Source organism: Populus euphratica, unplaced genomic scaffold, assembly GCF_000495115.2.
Source record: "Populus euphratica unplaced genomic scaffold, PopEup_1.0 scaffold2329.1, whole genome shotgun sequence".
NCBI lineage: Eukaryota > Viridiplantae > Streptophyta > Magnoliopsida > Malpighiales > Salicaceae > Populus > Populus euphratica.
Genome location: NW_011502159.1, coordinates 1,893 through 14,891, shown reverse-complemented (window position 1 = coordinate 14,891; position 12,999 = coordinate 1,893). Strand labels below are relative to the sequence as shown.

General features: G+C 35.8%; 1 protein-coding gene across 1 annotated transcript; it reads right to left on the bottom strand.

The window, feature by feature from the left end:
* Positions 1-1,687: 1,687 nt before the first annotated feature.
* LOC105118905 (serine/threonine-protein kinase ULK4-like) lies at positions 1,688-10,431 on the bottom strand. The gene is given in 12 exon segments (XM_011016963.1): positions 1,688-2,091; positions 2,177-3,299; positions 3,944-3,965; positions 3,967-4,645; positions 4,648-4,810; positions 5,083-6,699; positions 6,838-6,897; positions 6,991-7,069; positions 7,169-7,230; positions 10,085-10,106; positions 10,179-10,232; positions 10,381-10,431. Coding segments are annotated over 11 exon segments (3,918 nt in total). The 5' UTR covers positions 10,428-10,431; the 3' UTR covers positions 1,688-2,091; positions 2,177-2,186.
* Between the last annotated feature and the right edge of the window lie 2,568 nt (positions 10,432-12,999).

Sequence of the window (12,999 nt, the reverse complement as noted above, 5' to 3'; positions counted from 1 at the left end):
CATGGCAATGCATCAACTCATCAGAAGAATAATAACTACATGCACGATGTTGTATGCTAATTACGGATAGACGAACATGGAAATACTAGAACTACAAGATCAATTACTCTTTTCAAAAGGTTCGAATCATTTAGCCAGCAAAAGACTCACATTCTGAAAATCTAGATTGACCAATATTATAAACCCCACAGCAATAGCAAAGTTTATCAAGTTTCGAGGTGATGCAGAGGAAGCCGGCAATGCTCCTAGGGGTGAGAAAGCAGAATCAGGCCCTGGTGCCACCACCTCATCTGGATTAGGCGGGCTTGGGGTGGAGGGAATGGTGGGAACTGACGATACGGTTGGGGAATGGAGCACACCACCAGGAGAAGGCAATAGTGGAGCAATATCCGGTGACAGTTCTTGGAAAGGAGAAAGTGGAGGAGGATTGGCTAGGAATGGTGGTGCAGTAGAGATAGGATAAGGCGAGGTTTTTGAATTTAGCTGAGTGGAAGAAGAAAGCAAAGGAAAGGTTATTAAAGGCACAATGAGTACTATGAAAAAACAAAAGGAGGCCATTCTAATGATCAAGAAATCAATGTCACACTTGCTTGGACAGAGTAATAAAATGTGGGGGTAATGAAAGTTTTGTTTGAGAAAAGAAGGGGTGCCAGTTGACAGTATGGGATCTTTTGGTGCCAGTTATGATGGAGGCGTTTTAAAAGTATGACTAAGGGCATCATTAGGTGGGGTCCTGTTCCACGTGGCATATGATGAATGGGTGATGATGAGAATTTGCACGTTGGCATGTATGGGGAAGAGACAGATTGGTTGAATTTTGTTGTGATATGTTTGTTGGAGTAGATTCTTTGTGTCCCGTGAATTTGGTTTCCCTAATTTTAGGATCATAATAATCCCATATATCCAACCCAAAGCAACTTTGTGGTCTGACAAAGAATAGTGTACAAGTGATACAACGCCTTGCATCTTAGCATACTGGCCAATTGACCTAGATGAAAGTTCTTTATGAAAAGGAACTATGCAGGAACAGGGTAAATTCGGTTGAAGCCAACCACTTAACTTAAACAATGATGAATTTGCCACCACCAGCTGTGGCTGCTCAAGTCACTGATCCTATCTATGCATACAAATCAAACACGCATGGTTTCTTGGGATCACCATGCATGATTAACAGTAGTTAGCACAGACAGCTAGGCGCAACCAATGCAAGCAGTCGCAGCTGTCCATAGCAAAGCTTATCAAAGATAACATGGATAAGGAAGGATACGACTTATCTCCAAAATTTCAAATGGTCCAAGACCGTATCAAGAATCAAATTGAACATAACAGCATCAGCCGTCAGCATCAAGTTCCCTGAACCTTGCTACAATCTAACGCCACCATATCTACGGCTAGAAGCTACAATTTCAAACCTGTCATCCCGAGACTTCATTCAATTATGTTACCATGGAATCAGGTCAATAACCAGCTAACCGCAGATAAAAATAATTAGATCACTTAGTGGCAAGCAAACTAAAATGAAATGGTTTTAATGGGTCAGCTTGATTGGTCCCTGTCTAATCACTTAAATAATAACTCATTGTCAATTGAAAAGTATAAGCTTTCAAATTCCAAGCAAGTTCACAAATTTAGGATGTCCATCTCCATCCAGGCCCCAGCATAATTGAAGGAAAGTTGAAGCTTGAGATTAAAATACAGTGATAAAGCAAAAAGGGCTTTCACCGATGATTGGTGAACCAATGGAAGTGACCGTGTTCAATTTCCAAGTCATTAGAATAATCTAATTTCTTCACACACGAAGCCCAAGTATGTGCAGTCTTAAAGAAAAGGACAAGGTTGCACAAAAATGATCTAGTTGCTTTAAAGCCGATTCTGAAGGTAAAAAAATGACTTGATTACATGTTTATAACAATGATAGAAAGCTTACAAAGATTATATAAAAACAGGCCCGTAAGAGGGCACTATACTAGTAATATGCATTAAAGACTGAGCTCACCTCAAGACTGAGGGGGCAGGACCATGAGCCTTTATATAGAATTCAGGAAACCTGACTTTCTCATCCTGTTACAAGCCAACTAACTTGCATTATACCTGTGAATAATAGGAAACTAATAGATGTCAGAAATCCTAAACTTTGCTAAACAAACCAAGAAGGTAAAAGAAACCAACAAACAACCTCAAGGACTTCAAATGCAACGAGGCAGGCGCTGCAACTCCGAGGCCGCAAGCAAAGCTGCACTGGCTAAATCAGGGGGGCTTGAATTTTTCAGCTCCAAAAGAATTACTTCAATCCTTGAAATCTCGTTTATGGATATGGATAGTATCATTGCGTGGGACAAATACTGCTGACAAGAATAAGCAAGAGCATGTAGTATCCGCTGCAAAACTAAGTGGGGAACACCATTGCGTGAAGACTCGAGGATTGTACTAACCTTCAGCAGATTAGTTAGAAAACCAGTTGTGGCTTCCCTTGGAGCTGCCTTCAGCAACAACAACAAACATTCAGAAGCTATATCTCCAATATTTGCCTCACAGGACCTACTCAACTCCAGTAAAACACCTACATTGCTACCAAAGTCCATTACATCTCTTATGCATTGCTGTTGATCAACTGCAGTGCTTGCCTCAGAAGAATCATTCATAAGTGCTGGCTCTATTTTGTAAGCAAGTCCTCTTTTACTGCCAACCGAGCATAGAAGGAATGCCCTACACAGGCCAAGAGTTGGCTCAAGAAAATCTTCCATGTCCTTGGCATACACAAACTCAAGAAGGTTTCCAATCCTCCTAACCACTTTTAATTGAGAAAGCAACTTGCATTCCATTTCGGGAGCTGATGCCAAAGCCAGACACAGCTGAACATTATTGACATTTGCACTTGATAGGTCACCAAGCAAAAACTCAAAGCACTGTGAGACTGTCTTCAGATGTAGAATGTCTGATATTTTTATGTAATTAAACTCAATGAGCATCACAAGGAGCTTCTGCGCATACATGGGAATGGGATCTTCATCTTCAATAAAGGTAGGGTAGAGAGGTAGGAAATGAATAATGGATATGGACTTTAAAGCCTCTGATCTTTGGTCATCTTCCAAAGGTTCATTCAAGAAAATGATCATCACATCAAACAGAATTTTAAGGCACAAAAATCTGGCATCACCATCCTTGTTGCCCTTGTACAGAACAGCTAGACCAGGAAGGATTTCACCAATGAAAATGTTGGGGCTTTCAAGAATTACAAGACACTCCTCAGCAACAGATTCAAGAACTCGAAGAAGGGTTATTTGGAAGTCATCTCTGCCCTGGAAATTAAACAAAAAAATATTTCAGTATTTGAATCATCATTTTGCTCCCTGTGGTGATCAGAAGTGCTCCATCATAAAAGAAATTTAATGCTTATTTACCAAAATAAGAAAATAATTGTGGAAATGTCCACCTAAGAAATTCTACACTACTCCATATCCATCTGAGCTAAGCACAATCTTTTGGCGCAATTTGTTATCCTATACCTTCTTGTATAACGGATCACTACTTGTCCAAGCATTATATTTTACCAGCCTTGCAGTTATCTTTCTTCAACAACTAAACATGTTCCATAGCAAGTTGCAAAACAATAAATTAACTCTAATTTAATCGAGTCAGCCAAAAGAAAAAAGGATTATTATACCCTATATATGGCAGGTGTATTAAGTTGCCACTTGAAGAGGCATTTTGCCAACTATGTAATGCCCTAATTTTACTGGGTCAAGCCAGCTCGTTCAAGCATTTATACCTCAAACTTCATATCGCATTTTAATTATTTACATCTAGACAAGGAAATCTAGCCAAACAATGACTTTGCACTTTATATTCTAAAGTTTCGTTCAATTACGAGAAAAAATGAAACATAAATGTAAAAATAAGAAATAAACAAGCAGCAAAAAGTTACTCAGCTCCAGCTTCCTACTTGAAATGGTGTCTCCATGACTGACTAAATTTGCCAGCTGCTGCATAACTTGATGGCTCACCACCCTCAACTTAAATGAAGAACTACCAAGAAGATGAAGAACAACTGGAAACAAATGAACATTGGTCTTTGGAGCAATTCGATGTGCAATGGCAGAGCTGTGACCATGGCGTCTTCCTCCCATCATTTGCTGAATATCTCCTGTTATAATATGTAGTAAACTTGGTATAGTAGATGCCACAGCATGCACAAATGCATCTAGACTTTGTAGGATATAGATGTCCTTCTCTTTTGCTACCCTATCCACTGCAGATAGTAACCTCGGATTGCAAAAAAAGTGTGGTAGACACCTCCTAGCATTTTTACAAAGATGAGCAATGAAAAGAAGTGTCTTTCCCCTCAAAATGTCACTACCCTGCTCAGTAAGAGACATGAGACTTGGGACCAAATTCTTATCCTCCGCCAAATTTGAAAGGTGCCGTCCAATATTTGTGAACACATGAATTCCAAGCATAGCTATGTTTAAGAGGTTCAAACTTATTTGCTGCTCACGTGGGCTGCCCTTGACAAGGGTAGTTGCTGTATCCTTGAAAGACAGTTTCTCCATTACTGATTGAATGCTAGGAGGGTTAAATCTTGTCAGGCGAACTAAACATGAACCTGCAGTAAGCCTGATGCTCTCCTGTTTCCCTACAGCTCTAATATATAACAGAGGTTACTAATCACATCCTGGCTAGTGAAGCGAGCTGGCCAGTGTCCCCCTTGACTGCAAATGTTTTCAATTGTCCTCAATGCATAAAGTTGAGCTATATCATCCTCTCCTTTACGTAAAATGGATGACACCAATGAAATCAATGAGTTTGGAACCTGCTTCCAGTAAAAGAACACTATTAAATGAAGAAAATAGCAGAATAAAAGGACGCATAAAAAAGGACATTACACATCAGCAGAACTTCCTATCAGAGAATGACTTTTGAAACTCCGTGAATCACAGAAAAAGGAGTCTCTCCATTACACAGAATCTGACAGATGTGTACAGATGAAAAGATGTGAAAAAACGAGACTTCATTGAATTGAAAAATCAAGTTTCATGCAATATAGCATGCAAAAAAGAAATTTATGAAAGGTAGAAAGCTAACCTGCCAGCCCAATGTGGATCTGCTGTCCTTTGATGGAGATTCTGGCGGATTGTTATCTTTGCTCTGATCATTCTGGGTGGATATATAAAACAGCAACTCACCTAAAGCAGCCATGGAAAATCTCCTTACTTTTTCCTGCTTGTCTCTAAGGCCATCTGTTAGTGAGCCCAGAATTCCAGAATTTGCCAAATCATCTTCAATAAAAGTTGAATGACGAATTAACAAGCCAATCAATGAAGCAAGTTGAACACGCAAAGCTGGGGTCTTGGACAGTCGAAGCATTTTAACGAGCATGAGCATTATTGGCCCATTTGTCAGGATATTGGCTGTGTCAGCATTGCTACTCAACATCTCAAGGTATCTAATTACATTCAACTTTTCCCCGATGCTAGTGTTTCCATTTAAAATGGATATGATCTTATTGGTGAGTGCATCGAGCTGCTCCTTAGACATCCTTACAAAATCAGATGGTTGCAAGGCCTCGAATGGAAGAGAGGGAATAATATCTGACACTTTATCAGCTTTTCTACTGGGCATTACAGGTCTGACAGATAGATCAGATGGATGCCAAAGGACCTGTGAAAGGTCATGGGATGATTTTGAAGAATCAAACTCAAGGGCTGACACTAAACCTTCTTTATTTCTCTGATTTGTGAGCTGAGGACTAGCACTGAGTGGAGTAGAAAACATATCAACATGCTCTGAAGATGAATCCTGATCATTTGTTCTTGATTCATCTGAGACAGGTGCGTTTACCATAGGATAGGTTTCCAATTGGGGAATGTTATTGACCACCTCTTCTGCTATACTGTTTGGGTTATCTAACCCGTCAAGTTCATCATGTGTCTCGTCTTCAGTGTTCTCGTTAAAATCAAGCTCCATATCAGTGTTCTCAATTTTGACCTCAGAATCATTCTTGGAGCCATTAGGCAAGGGCCTCCTGTAGTTTTCCTTCTCATTCTCCCTCGGTAAATTTGATTTTGCTATCCTCGACAACCTTAAGAGATTAACACGCCTAGTAGCATTGGAAGGATCTTTCTGCTTCTCCTCAACCACCCTGCCAGAGGCCTTTGTTTGAGTTTTCCTGCCACTTGGCATACCTTTAACTGGTGTCTCATGACCTCTTGATCCTAATATAGAATTCTCATCCAGTTTTGGGGTCCCTTTTGCATCTTTTTCATGATGTCTAGGAGGGGTCCTATTTGCTAAAAATCTGTCACCATTACGTTCTGAGAGGCAAGGCTTAGCACAAAGCTCAGTCATATTATCAAAGGCCGTTTGAGGAGGTAATGGCACTGGAGAAATTTTAGACATCCAGAAAGCATGTCCACAAAGTTCGCTCCACTTGATTCTTTCAGCTGGATCTTTTACTAGAAGAGAACTGATTAAGTTGGCAAAGGGACGGCTTGGAGTGCCGGGGAGGGGTGGCGGCGAATCTGAGAGTATGGATTTCACTAGCTGTGTGAATTCTCTTCCCACAAAAGGAGGCCTCCCTGCATAGCACTCATACAGTACACAGCCTAAAGCCCAAAAGTCAGATGCATACGAATGGACACCCCTATCCTCAAATAGTTCAGGAGCCATATAACAAGGTGTTCCACGTTTTGCTTGTGGCAACTAAGTAAATACATAAAAACAAAGTTAATAGTCATAAAAAATTGTAACCAGATAATAAAAGGACAAGCTCCATGTCGTGATGCCACGTCAAATGTTATGCAAATAGCATGTTAAATGCTGAACAGTTAGAACACCTACCATGGACGAAGGAGTTTTTGTTAAATCGCTCAATTTTCTTGCCAATCCAAAATCACATAGCTTCATTGCACAAATAAGCATGAATACCAATCATGTACATAGCAAAAACTAGAAAATTACTCAATCATACAAAAATAAAAATGCAAAATGTACCTTTGTGTGTCCATTCTCATCTAAGAGGATATTTGATGGTTTTAAATCACAGTAAATGATTCCTTTTGAGTGTAAGAACCTAACAGAAGTGATCGTTGTTAAAAAACAATATTGAAAGCGGACAATTATTACAGACATCATGTAGAAACAAAATTAATTGCCAATCAGCATTTCTTACTGCAAAGCTCTAACTAAGTCAAGGGCAAGATCATGAATTGAGTCTTCAGGCAGCTGATTGTCCTGAAAGTCAATTATAAAGTATCTTCGTGAAATTATCTTTCACTGGACATTGCATATAATAAAATTTGAAATCGTTTGCTTGATTGAACTACATGAAACAGCAACAAATTCACAAGATGGGAATACAACATGTTACGCTGAAATTACAAGCCAATATCATTGGCAATTGTGCAACCTAACTTCCATATTTATCACCATAGGTTTAATGCATAAGATACCCAAATGCTATGTGAGGCCAATGTCTCAGTTTTTTTGTCACCTTGAGTGTCAAATCAAAATTAGAAGAAAATTATATTGATATGCATTCCAAGTTCTGTGCAAATTTCACTACATTTCCGTTCCTAACAGTAGAAAATTGGTGTAGATAAAACAGGATTCGGTTCAATTGACTATACAAGCCTGTTTGTTGCCCAATGACAAAACAGAACAGATGGCATAAATGCTAGTATATTAGGAAGAACTTAATGTCTGACTCATTGTTGATCAAAAATGATTTTAAGATGATCTTTAAGAGTGACAAATTTATACTTTCTAAGTGGTATGTTTATAGAAAAGGGTTATCTTTGTGATGATCTTTTTAAAATGAATGTGATAATCATTGTAACTATTGATAAGAATAATAAAAAGATTGTATTTTCTTGTTTGTTTGAATCTTGTGATGTGTGGCATGGTAGATTAAATCATGTGAATTATAATTCTATGCAAAAATTAATAAAACATGAATTATTCCAAGTATGATTTTTTTAGAAAATTATAAGTGTGAAATTTATGTAGAATCAAAATTCATAAAAACTTCATTTCAAATAATTAAAAGAAATAATGATATTCTAGGTTTAATTCATTTAGATATTAATAATTTAAAGTTTGTGCAAACCAACGGTAAAAAAAAAAATATTATGTTACTTTTATAGATAATTGCATAAGGTATTGCTATACCTATTTAAGAATGAAGTTGAAAATCAACTTGATAAAAAAATAAAGATAATAACAAGTGATAGATGTAGAGAATACAAAGCATCATTAAAAAGTGTTGTTCTCAAAATGGCATTATCCACACAAAAATAGCTCTTTATTCACCTTAACAAAACAGCATTACAGAATGCAAGAACTGAACTTTAAAATAAATTATGAATGTCATGTTGATAAGTTCAGGAGCTCTTCATAACTTATGGGGGGGAAACTTTAATTATCAATTATATACTTAACAAAGTACTGCATAACAAGCTAGAGAAAACATCATATGAATTATGAAAAGATAGAAGATCTTCCTACATATACCTTAAAGTATGGGTGTGTCTTGCAAAGTTAACAATACTAATCTCAAACTAGTCAAGACAAGACCTAAAACTGTGGATTGTGTATTTATCGGATATACCTATAATAATAGTGCATATTGATTTCTTGTATAGTATTAAGAATATGCATCTTAATATAATTATGGAATCAAGGAATGCTACATTCTTTAAAGATGTGTTTACATTAAAGAAAGCACAAGAAAATCATCTATTTAAAAGAATGATTGTCATTGGCCCAAACAGTTATCATCAATCTGAAAATGATGTAATAATTTGCCAAGTCATTATCTTTCTATGAATCTTTGAGTCTTTTATTATAGTTAAACAATTTTCATTCGTACGAAGGATTGTAAAAAAATTATTTTAACACAAACATAAAACATGCTCATAATTAAAACAAATTGTAAATGAATGAGAGATTGATCTTATTGAACCCTTGACTTGAACCCTTGACTCGCATTCACCTAATAGAAATTATTCACCTAATTGTACGTGCATGGTGAAATAGTTAATTGGTAAAATAAAAAGTAAATTGAAAATAACATATGTAATGATGTCAATGTAAGTATTCTTTGTTAAAAATGAATGTGTTAGGTTTATACACATTAAATGTGAGTGGAAATGTTAGTGTGTTAGGTTAATGATGTGAAATGTGAGTGTGCTAGGATTTAACATATATGAGTGTGGTTGGTAAATCAAAATGACATGTAATGATGAAAATGAAGACTTTGTGTTCCTATAAATAGGTCGTGAAGTTGTGAGGAGATAATTCTTGTTTTTGGTGTGTGAAGTGAAGAGTGAAGAAGAGGAAAGAAAGAGTTCTCGTAATAACCTTTAAGAGAAACAAGTTAGTAATTTTGTGAGAGAAAAGAGTTAGCGCTATTGTGTAAGGAATACAAGAGATAGAGATCTTGTTTTCTTTATCATTCTTCCCTGCTATCTCCATACTAAAACGTAAAAGATTTGTAGAAAGATTTTGAGTTCACAATCTTTTGGTTCATAGATTTTCAAAGGAAAGGCATCATTTAAAAGTTAAGTTGTTGAAATACTGAAAGACTACTTGCAAGAAATCATTTACACCAAATGACAAGATTTAAGTCTTAAAGACAAAAGGCTTAATCCTTGACAATAACACCATATCTATGAACAAGAATTTTCAACAAGTGTCTTCTAAATTTATTTTAGTTTAAATTTTATATTTAGTTATTTTAACTTGCTTTGTATATATTAGTATGCATGCTTGGAAATTGTTATAATTCAATTTCATATATAAGTACATTACTTTGATTTATATTTATACATGCTATATAATTATGATCATGCTTTTGTGTTAAACTAAACAATTGTCTAATCTTTAGGAGGTCAAAATCGCAAACAAAGCCTGGCTTTTTATTCTGCCTTGTATTTCTAAAAACAATTCACCAATAAAATTATCAGTCATATTATTTTTAATCCTGAGCATGAAAGATCGATTACACAGTTCCCCTTGTGTCCAGCAAAAGAATGAGAAATTCATTAAAGAAAAGCAAGGCATACAATAAACATTAAACAGTCTCTACCTGTCGCAATAAGGTCATGAGAAATTCATTAAAGAAAAACAAGGCATGCAATAAACATTAAACACTCTCTACCTGTCGCAATAAGGCCATGAGATCTCGACCAACACAATATTCCAAAACCAACCACAAGTGAGATGGCGTTTCGTACCTAATACATACATCAGGAGGTGTGAAGAAACCGAAAAGGTAACTAATGAAACAAAGAAAAGCATGAACTGTATTACTAAGTGACAAATAAATACATTGGATGAAAATAAGAATCTTGAGAGCTATTACCCCATGCTAACAAGCCTTACCAAGAGTAAAATTTTAAAACATTTGAATGATCCAAGGAGTGAAGCATCCTAACCTGCAAATAATACCAATAAAATGGTACGAGTTAATGACATCTATAAGAACTAACATCAAGCATCGCTTGAATTTTCGAAGACAGTGATAAGAAGGCATAAAATACTCTACAGCCCCTCATTTCCCATGAATAAAATAAAAATGAGAAAGACTAAATTAAAAAGAAAGAAAGAGAAAAGGAAAGATGACTTCTAGCACATTCAACTCAAAATCTAGATTAGTCATTTAACAAGCAAAGTATTAAAGAGTGAACAAGATAACAAATACAAAGCATGTTAGTATCAAACATTAAAGTCCATATTAAGTTTACACTATACTTATTCTTACACCATTAGTGTAACCTTTTCACCTTGATATAAAACTTAGCTAAACATAATGAAAAAAAAGAAAATAAATAAACAAAATAAGAACATAAATAAGATAAAAGTTAGCTAAGTAAATGAAAGGAAATGAAAGGCATAAACTTAATATTAATGAAAGCAAAGCATAAACATTACAAAAAATACAAAGAGAGAAAGGAAGAGCATGATCTTGATCTGGAAACCAAGATGCCTAAATGCATGACAAATGCCTCCTTTTATAGGCTAAAATTGGGAACTATTGATTTGATGACTAATTGATAAGTGGGTAGCCAACTTTTGATTGGGAACTATTGATTTGATGACTAATTGATGAGTGGGTGGCCAACTCTTGACTGGGTGACAATCCTTATCTTCTCTTGTCTGCCCAAAACGTCATTAATAACGTCAAAATTGGAGCCACTCGAAAACATGAAAGTTGTAGGCAATTGTCTCAGCTTTCTCGTGTAAACAATTAAGCTCATTTGAACTTCTAGAACTCCAGATATGGCCAAAATACTGAACAGTGCTCGGGCTGGAGGACAGCTTTGGGCTTCTTTGTTGTTGCAATAATTTGGACTTGAAAATGACCTTTTTAGATCTTGGGCTCCATATGAAAGTTGTAGGCCTATGTCTTACCTTTCCATCCATATAAAGTAGACCTAAATTTGAGATCTATATCTCCAGATATGACCCAATTACCGAATAGTGTTCCGGTTTGGATTGCACCGACATCTCTTTTCTAAGTTTGGCCATCTCTTTATCCTTTCAATTTTAGTTCTTAAATTCATCAATCAATCCTTTCATTTATGTGATAGGCCTGCATTTAAAATGAACATTTACCATAAATTAAAGGTATCTTATATTATTAGATATATTATTATAAAACATGCTTTAGTTAAGGAGTTACTGATACTTCAAGTGTAAAATTAGTTAAGGAGTTATTGATACTTCAAGTGCAAAATGATGATATAAAACCATGATAAAAATGCACTTTTAAGTACTAATCACACCCCTCAACCAGCTTATTACTAGTCCCTAGTAATCAAAGCGTTAAAACAATTTGCAAATTTCACAAAGCAAGGTATTCATCATTTAACTTCCATTAATCTATCCAGATAAACAAACTCTCATTAAATTTATATATCTGCTCAATACCTCTTAACAAGATATTAATAAACCTTTCTTTTGTGCTCAATGTATCAACACATAATTATGGGGCTTTTCTTGGAAGAAAACAAAATTTTTGTTCTAATGTTTAAGGTTAACTTCCTTGGGTTGGGATTATTATTTTTGTCTTTTTTTTTTCTTTTTTTTTTTAACTCTATATACATATACTTTAAAAACATCATGCATCTTTAACCCATGTAACGAGCTTTCAGCTAATGACTCCCAGACTAGTTGATCTTAGGGCATTAGGTGTTAAGACACCTCTACGAGCTTAGTAACTCGGGTCGCAGATACTGATATGTAGATAGTGCAATGTTTGATTCCCTTAAGCTTTTCTCCTCAACCCATGTAACAAGCGTTGGACCAATAGCTCCCAAGTCAGTTGACTTTAGGGTATTAGGTGTTAAAACACCCCTTCGGGCTTAATTGCTTAGGTTAGGGAGGCTACGAAACCAAACTTATCTACATTTTTATTATCATCATTTTTTTTTCATGTTTTTCTTTTTTTTCTTTTTAATTATATACAATCCCCACACCCCCCAACCAGCTTATTACTAGTCCCTAGTAATCAAAGCGTTAAAATAGAAAAACAATTTGCAAATTCCACAAGGCAAGGTATTCATCATTTAACTTCCATTAATCTATCCAGATAAACAAACTGTCCTTAAATTTATATATCTGCTCAATACCTCTTAACAAGATATTCATAAACCTTTCTTTTGTGCTCAATGTATCAACACATAATTATGGAGCTTTTCTTGGAAGAAAATAAAATTTTTGTTCTAATGTTTAAGGTTAACTTCCTTGGGTTGGGATTATTATTTGTCTTTTTTTTTTTTAGTATATATATATATAAGTTAAAACACCATGCATCTTTAACCCATGTAATGAGCTTTCAGTTAATGACTCCCAGACCAGTTGGTCTTAGGGCATTAGGTGTTAAGACACCCCTACGAGCTTAGTAACTCGGGTCGCAGATACTGATATGTAGATAGTGCAATATATGATTCCTTTAAGCTTTTCTCCTTAACCCATGTAACAAGCGTTGGGCCAATAGCT